This window comes from Aythya ferina (genome assembly GCF_964211825.1).
Source record: "Aythya ferina genome assembly, chromosome: 17".
NCBI lineage: Eukaryota > Metazoa > Chordata > Aves > Anseriformes > Anatidae > Aythya > Aythya ferina.
Genome location: NC_140316.1, coordinates 13,628,473 through 13,650,394, shown reverse-complemented (window position 1 = coordinate 13,650,394; position 21,922 = coordinate 13,628,473). Strand labels below are relative to the sequence as shown.

The following is a 21,922-nucleotide window of genomic DNA, read 5'->3' as shown; positions in this document are numbered from 1 at the left end:
TAGCAATGGGCAACAGTAAACAATCAAATTTAAACAAGCAAAAACCACTTACTCTGACTTTAGCATAGTTTAGCATTTCTTGAGTGGTTTCATATAGTGGCCATGGAGCATTCATGCAGTAATCCACAACAAATTGGCTATCCTGTTTGAGTAAGGAAACAACTGAAATTAATTCCAAGCTCCTTTATGATTATTCTGCTAGGGAAACAGATCAGGGTTAAAAAAATAAAAATGAAATATGAAAATTAAGGAGACCTGAATTTTATGCAGATTTTCTTTGGCTTCATTCACAAGATCCAGCCAGACTTCTTGCCCATAACTCCCAACAGAAGCGGAAGCTAGCTTCTCTAAAATAGCACTTGCTTTCACTTTGTATACAAGCTGTTTAAATAAAAAAAAATAAATAAATAATAAATAAAAAAAACAGTTTTAAATCTGATGCACTTCAGCTTAAAACAGAGGACTCTGCCTAAAGCTGAAAACTCTACATTTTCCTCCACATTGTTTTTGAGATTCAGTGTCCATATGCATTAAATGCTTTGAAAAAAAAAAATAAAAGCAGAGGGAACACATACTTCATACACAATCTTTTAAAGTTATACCTTCTACCTTCAGCTCTGAGTGTCTATAAGATTGTAGAAAAAAAATTTAATGGATCAAAAACCTGTAAAGAAAACTTTAAATTAGTAAGAATGCCTATATATAAAATAAAAATACGAAGATGACCATACAGAAATGCTTTAAATTCTAATTGATCATTAATTTATTATTAAATATGGTGGATTTACAATAAATTCTGGTTATCAGCAATTTCTTAGGGAAATGTTCCACTTCAAGGTACATTCAATAGACTTATGGATCTATTAGTGTTTTCTGATGGACTATCGGATAAGAAACTTACTTGTAAGTTCAGTTACGTTAATCTATTTCCAAATGTTTTTATCAAGCACAAGCAACTTACCTCAACATCAAGTCCAAACTGAATTGCAAAATTCTCAGCCTCAGTGAATTTGTGTTTGTGAAGTAAGCGACTTAGTCTGGGGGAGGGATAAAGTAAAACACACTAATTTAACATAAATTACAAACTACAGATGAGGAAAAAAAAAAGGTTTTGAGGAAAAGAGTACCTGTTTTCTGGCAAGGCTTCAGTTAAACTTCTCATCACAACAATAGAAACTGGGCCTTCAGCAGATCTGAGGATGAGAGGGAACTATGTGAGTTCAACTCTAAAACAACTAGATGTACAAGTAATCTGCATTTTTATGCAACAGTAAGCTGGTAATATACAAAACATTATCTTACATCTGATGATTTTCATGAATTCCTTCCAAGAAGTATATTGTATCCTATAGCAATATGACAACAGAAATCATTAGGTGGTAGAAGATATCAATTAAAAAAAAAAAAAAAAAAAGAGAATGAGAATCAAAACTGCAATGCATAAGGTGTTCTTTAACTTTTTAATCTGGAAACAACCTACTGCCTTTCTCTCAGAAGAGTATTTTTCTTTTATGTTTATCACATTAATTCCTGGATGGTTTCCACCATCTAAAATTTCTGAGGGCTTTTCATCAGCTTTCTATTTTATTGCTTATCAGATCCAGAGCTTACTAGATTTATTTTCACGATTCCAGTTATCCAGTTAAGAGGCACTGCTTAGACTTCTGACTTGGTATCATCTCACATACCCACTCCACCTCAACAGTCTTTATAGCATTCTTAATTCATGAAGTTCACACTGTCCTTTTGCAACCTTCTTGCTTTGTTAAACTTTTCACAAGAAAGCAGTTTAAATAGAAACTAAGTAGTTCTGTCATCTAAACTTATGCAAGTCCCAAGGAAACCCAGAGCATTTTTCTATGCTGAGACAATTTAAGACTTAATACAGTGTGTAGCTGTAGCAGCAGTGAGAAAAACTGGCAGGAGTATGAAACATTCTAACAGGCCAGAGACATAGAATTAAACTGTCCAGTTTGCTATGTTATCTTTTTCTCCATCCTTTGGGGACATCATTTAATCTTTCTTGCACATTTTCTGCACAGTTTCTAGCACAAATTGGTTCTAATCTAAACAAGAATAACACAGTACGCTTTTTAATACTTATACCTATTAAAACAATTGTATTTCTTCAAAGAAAAGCAACAACAAAAAAAATCAACACATACTGTACCAATCCAACTTTGAACAAGTGAAGAAACAACAGATATTTCCAAAGAATAGAGCTGTTGCATAGCAGGCAATGCAAAAACCATTAAACTTCTCATCTATATATTAAAAAAAAAAAAAGAAACAAACATGTCAGAAATATATGATATTGAGACACTAGTGACAAGTGATTTTTGAGAATTATTTCTGTATTCTTATGATTGATTCTACAATTTGAGAAGGTTTAATGACGTTTTAGATCTTGTCACATATAAATAGTCAGGCTTCATTGAAAATCTTTGATAGTGTTCATCCTGGCTTTCTACTTCAGTTAACACCCTTGGTTGTACATGGAGGTAGTTACTGAATACAGCAGTACTATATAGATACAGATACTATTCTAAAAGAAATCTGTGAAGGTATATGAAACAATAATATTTTTTTCTGTTTTTTCCTACCTGTCTACTATTAAAAAAAAAGCAATCAAAACCAAATCAAACTAACAAACAAAACAAACAAACAAACAAACAAAAAAAAAACAGGGTAGCTTGCCCTGGTCAACGTGTCAAGACATTGCTACAATCCCCACTATATCCTAAGAGCTAGTTCCATCTCATTTTTTTGACTTTGGCCTCCTGAGAACACGTGCTTAACAACTGAGGAACAGAATATAGATAAAGACAATCTACCTGTTTGTTAGCGGGTGTTGTCATGGCTATCAGTTTAACATTGTCAAGTCCTTGCCTATAGAAAGAAAGACAGAGGGGAAGAAAAGAAAACAAAGAATACTGTATCACTCTTATTTAAAACTGGGGAGTTTTGTTTTGAGTTTTATAAAGTTCAGTTTTCTATTGAAATTGGTACATTTTAAAACCATATAGCTCATCCCAAAATAACAGTCTTTTAGCATGTAGAGGATACATTCAACTAATGACATTTTAAAGTTTTTCAAATGTATACAGTCCTTATTTTTCAAATTGGCACAAAGTAATGGAAAAAGTCAAGAGTCTTCTCTTCTAACCTTAATTGCCATTAATTCATTTTGGATTTTATCCAATACTCGTAACTCCAGATTTTGATTTTTTACATCTGTGGAACAGAGATCTTACTATTTATCCATCCCAAAGAAAGACAAACACCAAACAAAACATCAGACAACTTGCAGGCAATATTATACGACTTATTACACCTTATTTGAGATGGGCATTTCCAAAATGATGCAGGTTACGTACAATCTTCCTTAGCAGTAAAAATAGATAGAACAACAACAACAAAAAAAAGGCAGAAAACATCAAGCTGAGCTAACAATACTAGGAAGTTCAACATTTTGTCCTGAATAGAAAGATTTCAAAGATTTCTATAAATTCTATTACCGTAGAAAATCAAGCATCTGTTGCACATTTCCTGTAACTATAGACAACTTCAGATTTTTCAGAACTGGTGCTGTAACACTTTACTTACTGTACAACTGAAGAAGAATCTGACTCCGTAGTGAGAAGAAATTCTTCAATATGTATTAAAGACCAATCCCAAATTAAAGTAAGAGAATAAACATCCCACATGCTTAAGATATTCTGTATAAAAAAATAATAATAATTAAAAAAACAGATATGGAGTTCATATTTGGTCTTTATTGAGCAGAATATTAAAGCTTAAATAATGACTAGGAGTAGATTAACATAAAAAGTAAGGTCAAGATCACCAAAGATAAGCATATTTATTTAATAGAAACATGTTTTAAAGAATATTTTTATAAACTCTTTCTAAAACATTATAAAATGACGACTAAGCCAAACTGTCACACGTACCTCTGTATCTAAAACAAACAGCAGATTGTCAAGAACTTGAAGTTTCACTGCATCTAAAAGAAATAATACATGTTCATACAAATTTACTATTTTTCTTGAAAAATGTATTTGAAGCAAAAAAAAATTTTACACTGTAGAACCAAGCATTGGAGATGGTTAATCTCCACAACTTCACTGTGAAGTTCCATTAGCATTTTTGCTTAAACAGAATCATGATTTACATGTATAAAGTTAAACTCAACAATTCTGAAACAAAATTGGGCTGTACTTTTACAAGAGGTATTCCAGTTGGTATACGTGTATACTGTTACTAAAAACCAGCAAGATAACTGATGTCTTATTTTCTGCAGTTAAATATGAACTCTACACTTGTCTATAAAAAGAAAAAAAAATGTTTTTTTACCTTTGATCAGACTTGAATCGGCAAAACTTCGAACAGACACCAGGTTACTGCTGGGGTCTACCTCCCATTTGGAGAGTACATAATCACCTTTACCCTGTCAGTAAATGAAAGTAAAATGGGGCTACATGTTAGAAATTTGTCCACTGACAACTTTACTTCTCCAGTTGACCTTTTACTTACAAAACTCTTGAAGTTTTGAAGAAATGATTGCAACATTAACTTTATTGTCAGTAAATGCAGATGTTTAAAAAGTCTTTTTTTTTTTATTATTGTTGTTTGTTTGTTTTTAAATTTGGTAATAACCTTAACTGTTATTTTGGCAAACCTTTGTTGAATGTAAACCTCTTGCCAATTTTGGCGCTCTCTCTAAGCCCAAGGGCAAGACTCTAAATCTACCCTGTATGAGCTAGGAATTACACTGATTTACTAAAGTCATGCAGACAGCGTGAAAATGTTTTCCCCCCATCCTTCACACCTGAGCCAGTTCTGAAGTGACAAAACAGTTATTATTATTATTTTTTTTCTATTAAGAAAAAGACTGAAAAACTGATAACCTTTAAATGTACAATGAAGGAAATTAAAGAAAAAAGTCTTAGTGCAAAAAAAATTATACCCTTTTAAAACCACCTAGACATAAATTTTGTTGCAGATCAATAAATGCCATCATTGATCCCATAACAATTATTATAAACATTCTATTACTACTTACCCCAATTATCAAATGGATTTTATTCACCGAGTTACATATCACAAAATTCTGACAGCCAAGGCTGTGATACTCTTCTGTGGGAATGAAAGCTGTCTTTATCTCTCCTTGCAACTATAGAGGTAGAAGATGAAGGTAAAGCAAACAAAAGAGAAAGAAGGAAAAAGTTACATATAAAAACCGTGTGAATTTTGAACTTCTCACTTCTACATGAATAGAAAAAATAATCACCACAATTATGAATTGTTAATGATGAACTGGTAAGTAGTCAATAGAACACAACAAAGTTTTGTTACAAACTTTGCACTTCAACACAGATGTTACAGATTAGCAGGTATTTCGTACCTTCTTTGCCACAATCATATCCATCTTGTCAATTGCTACATTAAAAAAAGCATAGATAAAACCAAATCAATATTAAATATTTTTTAAACTGAAAAAAACACCATTAAATTTCACTTAGGATAGTTTATCCTAACCTGACTATTCTGGGGGAAAAAAAAAAAAAAAAAAAAAATCTCCAGCCACTGTCTTTGACAATTTCTATTTCTATTGACCACATTATGGAACTCCAGAAAATCTGAACTATGTTTAGATTTAAACATTTAAACAGACAGCATTAAATTAGTTATTCCCAATATTCTTCAATACAGTTCAAATTGATATTGCAACTTCAAAGCCTGCTTGCATAATATTCAGTACTTTCTCAAGTACTTTCTCAAGTACTTTTTCATAGGAACACAAGTGAAAGGAATTTTTGGAAAATAATAAAATTATCAAACTAATTGTATATTGGATTCCCTTTAAAAAGCATCCAGGGCTATGCAGAAAATCCCAAGTCAATATCTTAATCCTCTTTGAAAGATGCATGAAAAAGCTATTTAGCACAGCTCTTCCTCTCAAATTGAAATCCCAGTTGGTTTGTAGTTATCTTACCTTCTTGTGTTTTAGCAAGTGGGAGACACATAATGCAAAAAAAACCCTTCCTTGTGAGAATGAACATATGATAAACACCTAAAAAAAATCCAACAAAATACACATATTGAGCTTGACTATTCAGTAACTGTAAGGAGATTACTTGCTTAAAGATAGGAAACTGGAATAACTGGCAAAAAAAAATAAATAAATAAATTCTGACCAAATATTTCAAAACAAATATTTTGTCACTTTCAATTGAATTTTCAGCTTTCCAAAAGTGGTTGTCTTTCCAATATTTTCAAGGACCTGCAGATAAGGCCCACTGAACTAAAAGTACATCTGAAGTTTGAAATGCAAATTAAATCTGCATCTGATTTATTTTGTAGCTTCTTTCTTTAAGAAATATTAAATGAGAACAAAATGACAAATACAGAGACAAGAAAAGAAAAATTATTCAAGTGCTTACCTGCATCTACTTTATCTTTCTCAATAAAGAGATTTAAGTAAGTCTTTTCACTTGAAGATGATTCAACCAAAATCTAAGATGGAATCAACATAAAGAATATTATTGTTTTATCTGGGAAAAAAATAAAAACAATGACCAAAAAAACCCACCACCATAACAACAACAAAACATTTTTATTTGAAATACTGATCATCAGTTCAAACTTTAAGCTTTTCTCTTTCATGAAGAACTTACTATTGCTTATACATACCATTCCTAAATATAATTTGCTAATTTGTTACTTATGGCAGCAAGTAATCTGTTTGTTTGTTCAAACTAGAAGATGTGTTCAAAACACAGGAATATTTATATTGTGAAATATTGGAGAAAGAAAGAAAGAAACAAACAAATCCAAAGAACTCCAAAGAAATTCTAGGCTTTCAGCAAAATTAGGACAGAACAAGTACTATACCTTAGTCAGCAAAGTTTGTTTTGATGGAATATGAATAAGATGTAAATTGCCACTTCTCTCACCAACGACAAGAAATTGTCTTTCTTGACACATACCAACTACATCCACATTAGTATCTGAAAAAGATATCAAAATGTCAGCTTACAAGATTTTTATTAGTAAACATTCATGTCTGAAACAGGAAGTAGACAATACAGTGTTCCAGATTTCTTCAAAGTTACTTACTTTTATAAGACAAAGTACAGGAAAGGACATGCAGAGGGTGTCTTCACTATCCATTATTCCCATTGCAGTGAAAAGTTAACAAGCATTCTAATTAAATTGTTAAGGTAATAGCTTGTTAATGACATACAGAATCATGTTTTATTATTTAGTTATTCACTATAATACCTCTATGGTAGGTAGATACACAAGATACTTGCTGTATTATACAAAAACAGTTGTCTTTAAAAGTCAGTTTTGACTTTTAATTGAATTCTAAGGTAGTGAACTTACCAAACTGAATGTGCAGTTGAAGAGACTGCCCAGTGCTGTCAAGAAGAGCCACTGATCTGTCAACGACGATAATGCTGCCATCCCTCGAGTTGCATGCGTACAGCTGGGGATTAGCTAAAACCTGAAAAGAAAAAGATTGTTACATGTAATAACTGAATCACTTTACGAAACACATCAAAGAAGTTATCATAGCTATTAAGAAATAGAAAAAGGTAGTTTTAATGAATTCTACCTTTTCTGAAGACGTTATTTGAAGTAGCGCATCCACTTGGTACAACGCATTTCCACATTCATGTCCTATGCATACAGTGAGCTGCTCGCTTCCTGTGTCATCATTGACAAGAATTTCTATGTCATTCCACATTCTGACCTGCGATAAACATATAAGCAACATGCTGAAAAGCGGGATTTTGAAAAGATATATGAACACATATAGATCGTAATTTTTATTATTGTTGTGATTTTGCCTGGAGGAGGAAGAGAATCGGAATAAACCTTGTAAAGGTGTGCGTCGAGAAAACAAAACCTGAGTATTGAGAGCAATGAACAAACGGAATGAAGAAAACTTAAATCGTGAGAGGAATTAAAAAAATAGAAGGAGCAAAATGTAAGGCTAAGAGCCACGAATCCCAGCTGATGACCCGGCGCGCCTGAAGAACGCAGCTCAAGACAGGCATTTTCGCACCCTGAGGTGGATAAAATACAAAAGCAGAGACCCCCTGTCCCACAGCAGCCCCCTGTCCCCCCCTCTGTCGCCCTGTCCCCTCACCGAGCCACCGCCGCCCCCCTCAGCCACCTCAGGCTTTCAAATTGGCGGGAGCGCCGCTGCCGCTACGGGTCGCGGCGTGGGCCACGCTTCTGCCACTCGCGAGCGCCTCCCGCCCCGCCGTTGCTAGGACACGGCCTCGCCCTCCTCCCCCCTCCCCCCCCCAGAATGCAGCGCCCGCCGCTCGCCGCCGGGCCCCGCCCGCGGTTCCATCCGGGCACCTGGCGGCTAAAGGGAGGGGGGCGGGGCCGGGCGCCTCGCTGCTGAGGGAGGCTGCGTCGCGGCGAGGAGCTGCTGAGGGGGAGCGGCGGCGGCCCGGGCGCACCGAGATGGCGGTGAGGGGCCGCCGAGGAGCCGGGGAGAGGCGGAGGGAGCCGAAACGGGGGGTGCTGGGCGCCGGGAGGGGAGAGGAGGGCGGGATGGGGAGGGTGGGCGGCGGGGAGCCGTGCGCGCGGAGAGACAAAATGGCGCCCGGCGGCTCCCCGCCGCCATGATGGGCCGCGGGCAGGGGGGGGGGCCGCGCTCCCCCTTTGCTTCTCCCTCCCGCTTCCAGAAGTTTCTGCCTCGTCTTTTCGGGCGTAGGGAGAAGCGGAGAGGCCCCGTGGCTTCAGTTCTGTCGTTTGCAAGCCGAGGAAAGGGATGCTGGGGGTGTAGGAGCGGGTTCTTCCCCCAGGGCGCAGGCTTGTAGGCAGCAGAGGGAAGGGGGGAAGGATCCGGCGGTTGGGCCGTGCTCGGTTCTTGTCGATGCAGCCCCCCCTTCCCTCTTACTTTTCTTTGTGATTGCTCACAGGCCCACTATTTTTATCGTCTTGTTGAGGTTAGTGGTTAATTAGTTGCATCTCTGCCCCTTTGTGTGGTTAACGTTGTTGGGAAACTTCTCTGCTGGAGTTCTCTCTGTTTAGAGTCCAAAAAAGATCACCGCCCTTCGTACACGGGCTGAGGGTTTAGTTTTGTTAATGTTTAAAAATTGTTAGGCTTCACGTAAAGGTGCTGCAGAAGTAGCTTTCTAAAGCTGATGCGAATAATTTTTTTTTCCAAAAGTTGCCTAATTTTTTCGAGTGTGCAGAAAAACTAGGCTCTTAACATGGTAAGGCTTTTCTATGTGGACTCTAAGTAGCTTTTGGTGTTGAATCTGATATTGTAAATTTTTGTTTTGAAACTTGACCAATAGCCTAGCAGAACTTTTGGAGAAAACTTATTTTCTTCATGAAAAGGATGGTTTCTCAGTTTACATAATCTGTTAAAAATAGGCTTTTTCCCTGTAAAAAAGGCTTGAAAATTATTTATGGACTTTCTGCTTTTCATCTAAATTGGAACTGTTATCTTTGAGGTTACTCTGCAGTACTAGGTGAGATGTAAATCCTGACCCCATGGCCAGTCCAGCAATAATTTAAGAACTGAAAACAGTCTCATTGAAGTCTGTCAGCTTTTTTTGCTCTGTAATTTCCGAAGGCTGAGAGAGCACAAGGACATTAATGAACAGCAGTGTGTATGGGTACTGGGACTAGGAAAATGTGGCAGTGGGCTCATCCAACTGAATACTACATTTAACTTAGAGAGTTAGCTGGTATTTTCCTTATCATCTCAAGTAACTTCAAAACGCTATTTAATATAGATCTGAAAGTTTCTTTGAAACTACTGTTAGGTGAGTCTTTTTGGAAACCTTAGGTTAAAAAGAGGAGGGACTGAGTAGAGGGGGAAGAAATGTAGGGAAGCATCTGATAGTTGAGGAATGCTGAGGATTGTGATGGCTAAGATCAGAAATTAGGGAGTTGGTTCCTGCTGTTTAAGGGTAGTGGGTGGAGTATTAATAGTATTCAGAATGGTCACTGAGGCAGTAGTTAAAGTTATGCTGTAGATGCAGTCTTAAGTGTTTAATGCTCCAGATGTTGATCTGGTTTGAACTAGGTATGGTGTACTATGTGAAACAAGAGGTAAAGATCTGCTTTCTCTCTAACTTCGAGAGATTCTGTTATGTTCTAAAGGATGTACAGATAAATTTCTGTACATCTGCAAATTAATAAAGAATTGGGCAGACTGAACAGTAGTAGCTGAAATAAAATTCTATAGATTTGTATCTCATAACATGCTGTAGCGTGTTACTAAGAAAGTCCACCATTAATATGCTTGTTTTAACCACAGTGATCAAGAGATCTAATTAGTACTCGTATCTGTTGTTTAGGAAAAATCAGCTGCCTTATTTTCAAAGTAATAAAAAAAGTAATAAAAACTAGAGTTCAGAGTGTAGTTTTACTGAAAGCTCATGGAAAAAGTAAAGCACATTCTGATGTTATGAGAGAGCAAAATGTTTGCTGTACATTAGTTCTGTAATAAAGTTTTGAAAAATCAATCTGTATGCAGTTACACAGCTTGCTGCAAGGCTGTCCAGCTCTTGCCTAACTAATAATGGGGTGTCTACTCACAGACTTGTCTTCATGGAAAACAACTTTGTGTCATCCAAGGAAGTATGAAGTAAATAATTTTTTCTTGTTTTGAAATCTGAAGTTTTTGATTCTTAATCATTCTGTTTTCATGTGTAGGGCAGTGATACAGAACGAGAGGCAGTAGCCCCAGAGAAGTCCTCTCCAGAAAGAGAGAAGAAAAAGGAACAATCAGATGCCTCTAGTTCTCCCAGAACATCAAAGCATCATTATTCAAGATCCCGCTCACGGTCAAGGGAAAGAAGACGGAAGTCAGGTATGGTCTTCATATAAGCAAAGATGCTTAGTAAAGTTCTGTTGGTTGTTGTTTTGTTTTGTTTTTTTTTTTTTTTTTTTTTTTACTTTGATATAATTAAATTGTATATGCTTATAGAGCTGAAATGTCTATAAAGCTGTCTCATAGACAATTCCAGTAACTTGGTAAAACAGGAAAAAAATAAGATGCAAAATCAAAATAAGTAGCTTCAAATATGTTATATTGATTTTTTTTTTTTCAATTTAAATGGTAGAAGTGTTAAGAATGTACATTATTAGTCTTCATAGGATCTTATGGGAAGGCTAATAATAAAAATAGTTCATGAAAAAACAAATGTACTACTGTCTTTATTTTAATTAGGTTTGGTTAGTAAGAGATACGTTTACATGGTTTGTGACAAAAACGAAGGTAACTGTGGAAAAATACAGTGTGCCTAGAATATGACACAAACTTACTTTTTGCTGTCAGAGCTTAAACAGATGCAAAGAATGAATTGTTTATGGTTAGAATTCATGTTCTGCAGTATGTATTCAAATAGTGCTGTTTGTGTTTTAAGTCTCTGTTCTTGGACTTATGTAGTGGAATAACTAAAAGAAACTGAAAGATCATAGTCAGCTGATCTCCTCTTTAGTGTAGTAAACGATAATAAATATCTTCTTCTCCAGATGCTGAAGGAAGAAAACACAGAAGCCGGAGCAGGAGCAAAGAGGTAATTAACACTTTGTAGTGATTAGGTAATTGTACAGTACAGCTTTAAAAGTACCTTGTAGTAATGCACATATGTGTAAACCTATGTAAATGACTTTTATGGTAAGTACAAGAAATTGGAAACTTTAAGCTTAAAAATGGATATGGAGATCCTTTCATAGTGAAGCATGATTGCAGCCATCATGTTGACAAGGTAATAGTTTTATAGAAAATCGCTTTCAGAAACTAGTAACTTAATTTCTTTTTTATTTCTTTCTATTTTTTTTTGTGGAAACAGCCAAGTGAAAGGATTCATATGGAGAAGTAGAATGGTGTTCTTGATGACTTTCACAGAGCTTCCATTAACCAAAAGCCTTCGGTGGCTTTAATCCTGGCCAATGTTCAGGACTTCCAATAATAAATATCAATTTACTTAAACACATTAAAAACAATTACCCACCTGACTGAGCTCTGTCTATTGCATCTATTAATTCTAAAGACTCATAGCTTGACAAACAAGCTAGGTCAGCTGGAAACATGACAGTAGCAGCAAAATTTCAGAAGGCTGTCTTTTTTTTTTTCATAATATATATATAAAAATAAGGGAGTGGAAGAGACAGCATCAATAATGCTTTGGAAATCACTGGCTTACACACCAGAGAAGAGATGAAATGAACAATCCAGGAACATCAAAATAGAAAGGAAGCTAAAGCCATGTGGGGCAATAGCAGGCTGGGTCAGATGAGGGACTTCTAACTTTTACCTGGGTCAGGAACTTTTTCCCCAATTCCAATGGAAGCTCTGTTTTTTCTTTTAAAAAAAAAAAGGAAAGGAAAAGGAAAAATAATCTAGGAGAATTTTTGTGAAATTGAATATATTGTTTAGCTCACATGATAACATTTCTATAATAAATCATACTCAGCGTGCTAATGCGCGAAGAGACTGAACTGAAGACGCTGCAGACTCAGATAGCAAAATTATAAGCCTACTTCATGATAAGGTAACTATTAGTCATTCAAACTCATATTTCCCTTAAAAGTATCTTAAATCCGTTATGGGATATAATGGTGTTTATTACTAAGTGTGTGCCTGGAAGACTGATTTAAAAAAAAAAAAAAACACAAGTGGTTTTCATGTTCAGAAAAAAAAAATCCTTGCTTAAAATTGTCCAGTGTTCTTACCATTCTGTTATATCTAGTTTTAGTGTATTTAGCATTTTCTAAATTTCGCTGTGAGCATATTATGAACTGTCGCATGGTAGATTTACTGTTTTCATTAATTTGCGAGATCAATACCATTGTTTGTAGACTATATACTAAATATTGATAATAATTCTTAAGATATATATATATCAGAACAGCTACTTATATAAATGCATATTTAAAAATAATGTACAAGTAATACCTTAAACTATTCAACCGTGTTTTTATGTACCAAGTAATTCTTCAAGGAGTTAAAATACTGTAAAAGCAGGAAAAAGCATCTTAACACATCACAGATCTACATGAATTATAACTGAATATATTTAGAACCTGATAGACATGAATAAGGAGTTAAAAATGTTTGGATAAGTGGGTATAAGCTAGTTACAGCATCACCTCCTGACGTGTTTGTTTTGACACAGGGTTATGCTTATGGACAGATTTTAAGAGTATTTTACATAAAATAGATGTAGATAAGAGAAAAAAATTAACTGAGTTTTAGTCTGAAATGGTTGTATCATAAAATTTTGACTTGAAGCAAAATATTGTTAAGTATAGGGCTTAAGTGGGCTATGCTAGAAAGAGTGCAAAATAAACGGGGTATATTAAGAAAAGGTGTTGATGTCATGACTTAGTCTCCAAGGAAAACACTGGCAAAAATCAGGCCTGTCCTTGCTAAGTATTTTTAGCATTGCAGCTATAAAAAGGAATCTTTTTTTAAGAGACACTGCAGGAAGAAATTGCGGTATGGTGGAGCAGCAAATCTTTAATTTAAATCTACTGTGGGAGGTACTGGAGTAATGCATGTTGGTTTTAAATACTAAAAATGGGATTGACCATATAACTTTCTATTTTGCTTCTTACAAACTGTTAGAAGTTACTGACTGAAGAGAGTTTTGCTCTAAAAAACAATTATCTACTGATCCATAGAGGAGTATTTTAGTTCCAAAAGCAAAATAGTGTATGTCTGCAACTGTGTGAATGGATTTTAATGATTCTTTTTACATGGTAGACTTAGACAAATACTTAATGTTAACTAGAAATGTGATTGTGTATATATGCTTATCCGTAAGTTGTCAGATAGGCACATACTATGTGTTTTGAATTTTGGACAAAGACTGAGAATGACAGTTGTTTTGGTTATAATGCTGTGAACTCTCATGGAAGCTGTGTAAAGATACCTTGATGGGTGTTTTCAAAACTCCTTTAGACAGCCGGGGGGAGGGAAATTGGGGATAAATTATAATGTGCATTTGCAACATTGGGTAGATGGTGGCATTAGGTAAAGTAGCCCATCACTCTTGATTGAGTCACACTCCTAAGGTTACTAATGTTGCATCACAACTTATCATTTTTTATCTTCTGATACCCATACTAACTCTCTTTGTTGCACTATTTTCCTGAAAGAACCAACTTCTTCTTAAAACAGGCAAGAAGACACGAATCCAAAGAGAAGTCCTCCAAGAAGCACAAATCTGAAGACCACAATGACAAAGAACATTCTTCTGACAAGGGCAGAGATAGCCTAAACTCATCTGAAAATGGTGAGGATAGACATAAACGCAAAGAGAGAAAATCGTCAAGGGGGAGGAGTCATTCAAGGTCCAGGTCCCGTGAAAGGTAAATTGTTTTATATGATTTTAAAAAAAAAAAAAAGAAAAAAAAAAGTGTCTAGAATTTGGGTTGACTTTAACATACAACTGAATTTTGTTGCTGACCTAATTTAACTCTGAAGTATCATCAGTATATATTGCATGTTTCGGATTTGATTGGATAGTGTGTTTGCTACTTGTTTTTTCCAGATTAGTTCTGAGTAAATCTACTAAGTACCTGTAAGGTTTTTATATAGGTGATCTGTCAATGTTAACCCAAGTTTATAATTTGCAAACAGATTATAGAAAAATTATCAGTGGAGCATATTTTATGTTCCCTATTGGCATTGACAGGAAAGAAGTGCAGGTGTGCACTTCAGTGAACAAATAAAAATAGCTATGTTGATGAGTATGACAGTTTTAAGTAAACTGCATAAGTCACTTGTCAGTGGTGGCTGATGGTAGTGTTTCATTCCAGTCTTATTTCATCTCCTAGTTCTAAGTTCTTTCAGGCATGAACGTTTCCATGTGATATTTGCAGTCCACCCTACCTTGCCTGATGCATTTTGACCTGTGGTGACAAACTTGAATGTAAGTCCTTGACTAAAATCTGAATTCAAACATGAGGAATTTGGGACCTGTGTTTCAGACGTCATCGTAGTAGAAGTCGTGATAGGAAAAAATCCCGATCTCGCAGCAGAGAGAGAAAGCGCCGTGTAAGATCTCGTTCAAGATCACGATCTAGACACAGACATAGAAGTAGAAGCAGAAGCAGAACTAGGAGTAGAAGCAGGTAAGTGTTAACGTGGACATACACTTAGTGGAGATGGTTGAACACTCCGTGGAGTGCTGCTGTATAAAGGAATGCTGGGTTTGGCCAGTTAATGCCTATTCAGTGTAACTGTGTTTTTTTCCCCTTAGCTGTATTAACACAGTGGGTTAAGTGCTGGGTAGTGCGTCTATGCTGACAGAAACAGTTGTCCTAGACAGCTTACATGTCTCAGCTTCTCAGCTTTTCATGCTATGTTTTCATGTTAGCATTTCAAGAAGCTTAATAGTTACTTAGAGGGTATTGTCTAAAACCACTGCTTTAAAAAAGCTGGCTGATAATTTAGGAGGAAAGTAAATAATGTTTTGAGTGGTATGATTACCGCAGTTCAAGCTCTGTGGATTTCTTGTGTCAGAGCTGAATTTACCATCTTAAGTTAGGAATATTTATGTAGGAAAAAACAAAACAGTAAGATGCAACTGACATTTTCATGTCTCTTATGCGAGAGTAGTATAGTTAGCAGAGACTACTTTAATTATCTGTTTTTATGTATATGTCAAAAAAGAGAAGTGGGCCTTCTGAACAGGGCGTTTGCTAATTCTGATCTATTCAACAAACTCTGTTTAAATATTTGTGTATATCTTTTTTGGTGAACTAGCACAGGTAGTGTAGTGCTGAGATGAACTGAGTCAGATGGGCAGTTTTTGATCTGTGTACTACTCTTCGTAGTCATTACCAGCTTTCATGTTGAGCTTTGCAAAAAAGAATATTAACTACTTTTTCTTGATATTTTGGGTGCTTCCATTTGTTCCTCAGTCTTAAATTCCAGAAGCACAGGTTGAAACTATGTGGGTGAACAAATGCTAGCTTATTGTGTGTGTCTGACAGAGTTGAGATTAATGCCTCACCTGGAATAGGCTAGAGTTGAGGTTTTCCTCCCTGCACAGGAGTTAATGTTTTCTAGCCGAAGATTCATTCAGTGTTTTGCTGTGGAGTTCTCAGTCTACTTGCATGCGTCAGTCTATTTGCATGTGTCACGTTCTTAATGTCCTGTAGGATTTTCTGAATGAGTAAGTTGAAATATGATATAATGACTACATTTGGGGACAGCTGTGTATTTTTCCACCCTGCTTGTCTAAAGTAACAAGTAGTTAGGATGCAAACTGATGTCCCTTAAAAGCTCCCAAGAAAGTGTTGTCAGTGTTCAGTTCGTTTAGTTACATTTTTTACTAGCATATTTTAAATTGCATATTTGAATGGTGAAGATAGTGGGTATGACTACTCAATATTACAGTGGACCTTTGGAGACTTAAGAATGTAACGCTACATCACCACTTGAGAAACTGTTAAGAAGACTTATGTTTCTGAAGAACATGTTGAATTACATGGTTTGTGTCGATTTATTTTGGCACGCGCTTTCTACCAAACTTTCAGCTGGGGTGAGTAGAGCTGGGTCTTCAATTGATATACACACATTATTTGTGCTTACTGGTACTTAAGCCACCTTTTAGCATGACGTGTAAGGTTCTGGATTCCCATTGTTTACAGGTATTAAGAGCTTTAAACGCACGTAATTTATAAAAAGTCACTTTGAACACTTTGTGTAATGGCTCCATGAAACTTCTCATCTCGAACTTTTTTTTTTTCCCTTTTTAACTTCTGCAGTAGAATTCAAATTACCTGAAACAGAGCAGCAGTTGTGGGAAGACGTAGTAAGGGATAATCATAGCTTAAGAATTTCTTTAACTGTGATGGATAGATAGACTGCAAGAATCCATTTCTTTTAAGTATTGTTTTGTATCTCACATGCTAGGGAAGGGAGAGTAAATGAGGCATGAGTCTTTATCAGTAGCTAGCTAGAGCAATTAATCATTTCTGAGCTCAGGTGCAGCTGTTGGAAAGATAATTATGAGACAGACTTCAAGAAAAACTCTTCACAAGCCAGATAAGCAAGATGTGAAAACCTAGCTTGTTAAAACTAATAAATTCCCCCTATTTATGAAATGCAGTGTTGCTGTGTTGCAGTTCACAGGCTATGACAATATCATTTATAAACAGTAGAGCTTGACCTTCTTACGGTGATTTTTGCATAACCTCAAGCTCACATTACCAAGTGATCTGTCCTCACTAGCGTTTAAAGTAATCTTGTTCTGTGAGCACATACACCTTTTCTTTTGTTGCATTGCTCTGATTAAATGAAAGATGGAAAACATGACACCATCTGCTTGTTTCAAATGAAAATACTTAAATACAAAAGCTCAAATATTTATTTCCTTGATGTTTACCAGTGCAATAAAGCATCAGACCAAAGACAAGACCAAACTACAATAGTCAGCACGGCAAAAATGAAGGTATCTTTGAAACATGCATTACATCTTATCTCAGGAATGCAGATCTGTCACTTCCCAGTGCCTGAATCTGCATCTTGCCATCTTCTATTAAAAGATAAGTCTTGACTCCTTTGTATTCTACCAGATTTGTCATGTAAACAAGGATCTGTTTTATGACTTCAGGCTGCATTTCATGATGTTTGGGGATGCTGCACAAATTGCAAACAGAAGAAACTGAGTAGTTGAATACCGTTTAAAGTGGCTGTACTCATGTTAGTCATTACCTCAGATGGTTCAGAACATTTAAGTATCAAATTGCAGAAACATCTCGTGTGCATCGTAACTTATTGTTGATGGCAAATCTGGTGATTCTCTTGTAATTCAAGCTTTGTTGGAAATTTCTAGAATTTATGACTTCATTCAAAATGTGAACCAGAGGCTTAAATAAGGATAAACCTTTATTTCTTGTAAAGTAGTTATTAATCATCCTGGCAAAGAAAAATAACTGCTAATGGTAGTTAGTATATTTTTAGCAGCTGCTGCTTAAAATAAACTAGATTTATATCCTATAACAGCAACCTATACTTGGGAGGAGAGGTCACTAAATGATAGATGCACTGGATGTTTTGTTGTCTTGCTTAAAAATAAATTTATGTTGGATTCTTCTCAGTTACAGTCTTCAGATAATGCATGCATCATAGTCCTCTGCACAGATAACTGTCCTTCTTCAGAGCTTTATTTTTTTTTTTAAAGAAGTGCTTAAATAAGTTCTCCCATCTAGTTTGATATCCTCCCTCAAAAAGTAGCGCAAAGAACATTTAGTGGCAAGTACAGAGAGGAGGAGAACAGTAATTTCCCTGAGTAATATTCCAGTTTTTGACTTCACAATGCTGATTTCTAACATAATAATAGCGCTGTTAAGTCTTAATTGTTTTAAAATCTTCTTGAGCCTTGATCCACTTTAGTTTTCTTGCAGTTGACGTACCAGAAGTTACATGACAATTTTGCTTGTCAGGAGTTGGAATGAAAAATCCCTTACGCTAAGTAAAGGGTAAATGAATACCCAGAATTAGATATTGTTAGATCTTGAAGTTGGAAAAACTCTGTTTTAAGTCTGTTAAAATGCAAGTGTGACTGTTCCACTCTTCTAGTATAATCTCTGTGAAAGCTGTTTTTGAGAGCTCTGCAAATTAATCTTTTTACTGCTTTTGAGAGACATGATTGAATGCTTTATGTAATGTTAAGATTTGTATATATACCTTCATTGTTTTAGTAAATGTCTTCAATTTGGTTACAGAGAGCGAAAGAAAAGAATTGAAAAGCCCCGAAGATTCAGCAGGAGTCATAGCCGGAGTCCAAGTCCGCCACCTTTTCGGGGACGAAATACAGCTATGGATGCACAGGAAGCATTAGCCAGAAGGTCAGAAATTGTTATGATTTTAATGAAATGTAATATAAATAAGCTGTTGCTGTTGACTTTTGCATGTCTAAATACTTTTATACTCATGCATTTATTTCTAGGTTGGAGAGAGCAAAGAAATTGCAAGAACAGAGAGAGAAGGAAATGGTTGAAAAACAGAAGCAACAGGAAATGGCTGCAGGTAACTTATGAATATTATATTAAATACTGAAGAATAACAGGGGTGGAAGATAATGCAGGCTTATGTGCTGAGTGCAGCTTGTCTTTCCTTTGGTTAATTGTTAAATTGGTTCATCCAAGAATGACAAGTAGAAATAGGAAATAAAGGGGAGGGGGGATCAGACAGATTGGGGGGGGAATAACCTAGGATTTCTTACTGTCTTTTATAGTATTGATGACTTGGTATCAAAAATGTTGTATGTTAGGCTAAAATGCTAAACAATTTTGTGATGTCTATTGGACCCTTCCTGTATGTGTCATTAAGCAAAAATTTGGAAGCTGTTACCAGTTCAGTGATATTTAGAAGCATGAGGTACATTATTTAGACTTTTACCAAAACTATTGGAGAACTGTTTCTTAAAATATAAACACGGCATTTATAAATTATCCTGCATTTCTTATTTTCAACTTACTGCTAATGAAGGGAAGTACTTGTCTTTGGGGAAAAAAAGTGTGAACTTACTGATACAAGTTACTGTTCTGTTCTTTAGCAGCTGCAGCCACTGGAGGTTCTGTTATTAATGTTGCTGCTCTTCTGGCATCGGGAACACAAGTAACTCCTCAAATAGCAATGGCAGCTCAAATGGCAGCACTACAAGCAAAAGCACTAGCAGAGACTGGAATAGCCGTACCTAGCTATTACAACCCAGCAGCAGTGAATCCCATGAAATTTGCTGAACAAGAGAAAAAGCGGAAGATGCTTTGGCAAGGCAAAAAGGAAGGGGTAATGTCTTACTTTCTTAAAAACTTGTTTGGAAACATATTCCTGGTAGTTCAGGAATGCTTATTAATGTTATTTTCAGATAAAATGCTTTCATACACCCTATTAAAAACATTCAGCGTAAAACTGGAGAAGTGAAAAGACTAAGGTGACCACACCTTCAATGAAAAGTGGTAGTGGCTCAAGCCTTAGGAAAACAGCTGATACCATAAGATGCAATTATACCTCAAAAATTTTAATGTCCATTTTATTAGTAAATAAAACTTCACAGTAAATACCAAATACAGGCAGTCTCTTACTGAAAAGTGATGGCTAACATCAGACATTCATTTGAAGATAAATAAATTCCATAATTCATTTTGGGCCTGTGTTCTGACAAGGTTCCCAAACTTCATGAAAATGAAAATATCTGTCCAAGAAAAGATGATACGTCATTTTGAAACCAAAAATTAAGCAGATTTTCCTCACAAAAAGTTTCTGTGGGGATACACAGGGATGTCAGACATAACTTGAAAACATTTTACCTCCAGCTTTGCTACAGCTACACAGTGGTCTCATTTTTAATACAGCTTGTATGTTTGCTATTATATTGTGATATTAACAGGAAAGTATGTTAAAAGGCGATGTTTGTTTTAATCTTGTGCAGGATAAATCACAGTCTGCAGAAATATGGGAAAAATTAAATTTTGGAAACAAGGACCAAAATGTCAAGTTCAGAAAACTGATGGGCATTAAGGTAAAGAGTTATGAATGTATAATTAAACTTCCTATTAACTGTGGGACATCAGGTATATTTTAACATCCTTACTTAGTAAGGCACTCTCCAAGTTAACCTGTTGCTATGTGATACTTACAGTATAACTTATTCAATTTAGTTAATAAGCATAATTTATTTAATAAGCAATACTTAGAGTATTGCTTATTAAAGTTTACAAGCAATATCTACATTAAATTTTAGAATTCAATCATGTTTCTTGAATCTGTTCAGATCTGTGACAAGGGGTAATTGTTCAATACTAATAGTAACAGTTCAATATTCATAATGTGATGTTCAAATTTTGTAGCTATCTCTGTATAGATAAATGGAGATTTTTAACTTGAGTTAGAAAAAGGATCTTAGTGAAGGAATATACATGTTTCTTTATCACTGAGAGCAAAAGCTATGCTGGAATGTTATAGCAGTAAAATCAGATGCTTGAATTCTTATGCCTTTGAAAAAATTACTAAGAATTTAGGACAGCTGTAGCATATGAAAAGCACTTATACAAAGCTAATGTTTATTTTCTTCTATCTGGTTTCTAGAGTGAGGATGAAGCTGGCTGTAGTTCAGTTGATGAAGAAAGTTACAAAACGCTGAAACAACAGGAAGAGGTTTTCAGAAATCTAGATGCACAGTATGAAATGGCAAGATCACAGACGCATACGCAAAGAGGAATGGGATTGGGGTTTACATCTTCAATGCGAGGAATGGATGCAGTTTGAAAACAAGCGATTTTAAAGTTGGGGACTTCGGAAGGTTCTTGTTCAAATGTTGGGTCCTTGTTCACCAAAAAGCTAGCATTCTAGCTTGCATGGGTGTTGCATTGACTTTAATTTATTGATAAATACAATTTTTTTTGTAAATATCAGATCAGTGATACTGGTGTTAGTGTTGTAATCAGGTTATACCCACTTCCATTAAACTTGACAGAACTTTAGAAGGACAGTATTTTTTAGTTAAAGTTCTACTTTTCAAACCAAGCAGCAGATGGGATGAACTCATACATGGATATTTCGTGTCCACTGTCTTGTGTACTTTTGTACTTTAACCTTGTACAGTTATTTTCAATTCTTGAAACATGAAAGAAACATTGTGTAGATGTTATTTAGCAGTCCAGGCCAATAGGCACATAATCCAGCAAAAAAACCCTGGTTAATAATAAAGAAGTTTTTTCTCTAAGGTCTTATTTTATGTTAATTAGTTGTCTTTTGGCCGAATTCTAAGGAAACTATAGGTAAGAAATGTCAGAAAAGTTAGGAGAGGTCAGAAATAGAGCATTTGTTCTGCTTTGCCTGTTTTGAAGTACACATTTCTTAAGGAGATTAGTGGTATGGATCACAGATTTAGGGATTAATACTGATTTTTTT

General features: G+C 35.5%; 2 protein-coding genes across 11 annotated transcripts in view; one reads left to right on the top strand and one right to left on the bottom strand.

Moving 5' to 3' along the window:
- The window catches only part of KNTC1 (kinetochore associated 1), a 38,261-nt gene extending 30,027 nt beyond the window's left edge, over nucleotides 1-8,234 (bottom strand). For all 5 annotated transcript variants that reach the window (XR_014684344.1, XR_014684345.1, XM_084491482.1 and 2 more), the window contains exons 1-18: nucleotides 8,162-8,234; nucleotides 7,625-7,762; nucleotides 7,393-7,513; nucleotides 6,898-7,013; nucleotides 6,447-6,519; nucleotides 5,999-6,076; nucleotides 5,408-5,442; nucleotides 5,066-5,176; nucleotides 4,357-4,450; nucleotides 3,954-4,006; nucleotides 3,607-3,719; nucleotides 2,835-2,889; nucleotides 2,166-2,264; nucleotides 1,303-1,346; nucleotides 1,128-1,193; nucleotides 962-1,037; nucleotides 256-381; nucleotides 53-142 (exon numbers count right to left, since the gene is read on the bottom strand). Coding sequence is in view for 3 of the 5 variants with exons in the window: in XM_084491482.1 (XP_084347608.1) it covers nucleotides 53-142; nucleotides 256-381; nucleotides 962-1,037; nucleotides 1,128-1,193; nucleotides 1,303-1,346; nucleotides 2,166-2,264; nucleotides 2,835-2,889; nucleotides 3,607-3,719; nucleotides 3,954-4,006; nucleotides 4,357-4,450; nucleotides 5,066-5,176; nucleotides 5,408-5,442; nucleotides 5,999-6,076; nucleotides 6,447-6,519; nucleotides 6,898-7,013; nucleotides 7,393-7,513; nucleotides 7,625-7,756 (1,482 nt within the window). In the remaining 2 variants the exon portion in view is untranslated. The remainder of the gene's footprint in view (nucleotides 1-52; nucleotides 143-255; nucleotides 382-961; nucleotides 1,038-1,127; nucleotides 1,194-1,302; nucleotides 1,347-2,165; nucleotides 2,265-2,834; nucleotides 2,890-3,606; nucleotides 3,720-3,953; nucleotides 4,007-4,356; nucleotides 4,451-5,065; nucleotides 5,177-5,407; nucleotides 5,443-5,998; nucleotides 6,077-6,446; nucleotides 6,520-6,897; nucleotides 7,014-7,392; nucleotides 7,514-7,624; nucleotides 7,763-8,161) is intronic.
- Nucleotides 8,235-8,359: 125 nt separating this feature from the next.
- On the top strand, nucleotides 8,360-21,734 carry RSRC2 (arginine and serine rich coiled-coil 2). 6 transcript variants are annotated; one of them, XM_084538801.1, is made up of 11 exons: nucleotides 8,414-8,493; nucleotides 10,699-10,855; nucleotides 11,521-11,564; nucleotides 12,465-12,542; nucleotides 14,152-14,364; nucleotides 14,986-15,129; nucleotides 18,733-18,855; nucleotides 18,957-19,036; nucleotides 19,569-19,798; nucleotides 20,442-20,531; nucleotides 21,098-21,734. In XM_084538801.1, the coding sequence occupies exons 4-11, from the start codon at nucleotides 12,535-12,537 to the stop codon at nucleotides 21,275-21,277; spliced, it is 1,068 nt and encodes a 355-aa protein (XP_084394927.1). In that variant the 5' UTR covers nucleotides 8,414-8,493; nucleotides 10,699-10,855; nucleotides 11,521-11,564; nucleotides 12,465-12,534; the 3' UTR covers nucleotides 21,278-21,734. The 6 variants fall into 6 exon arrangements, with proteins under 6 accessions (XP_084394923.1, XP_084394922.1, XP_084394925.1 ...); XM_084538800.1 differs by having other exon boundaries at nucleotides 19,566-19,798; XM_084538797.1 differs by lacking the exon at nucleotides 12,465-12,542 and having other exon boundaries at nucleotides 8,360-8,493; nucleotides 14,174-14,364.
- Nucleotides 21,735-21,922: the final 188 nt, after the last annotated feature.

Excerpts from the sequence above, each read along its gene's own strand:
- RSRC2 (XM_084538796.1), top strand. Across the intron at positions 15,130-18,732 it reads AGAACTAGGAGTAGAAGCAG|AGAGCGAAAGAAAAGAATTG; the intron begins GTAAGTGTTAAC and ends ATTTGGTTACAG. Across the intron at positions 18,856-18,956 it reads CAGGAAGCATTAGCCAGAAG|GTTGGAGAGAGCAAAGAAAT; the intron begins GTCAGAAATTGT and ends ATTTATTTCTAG.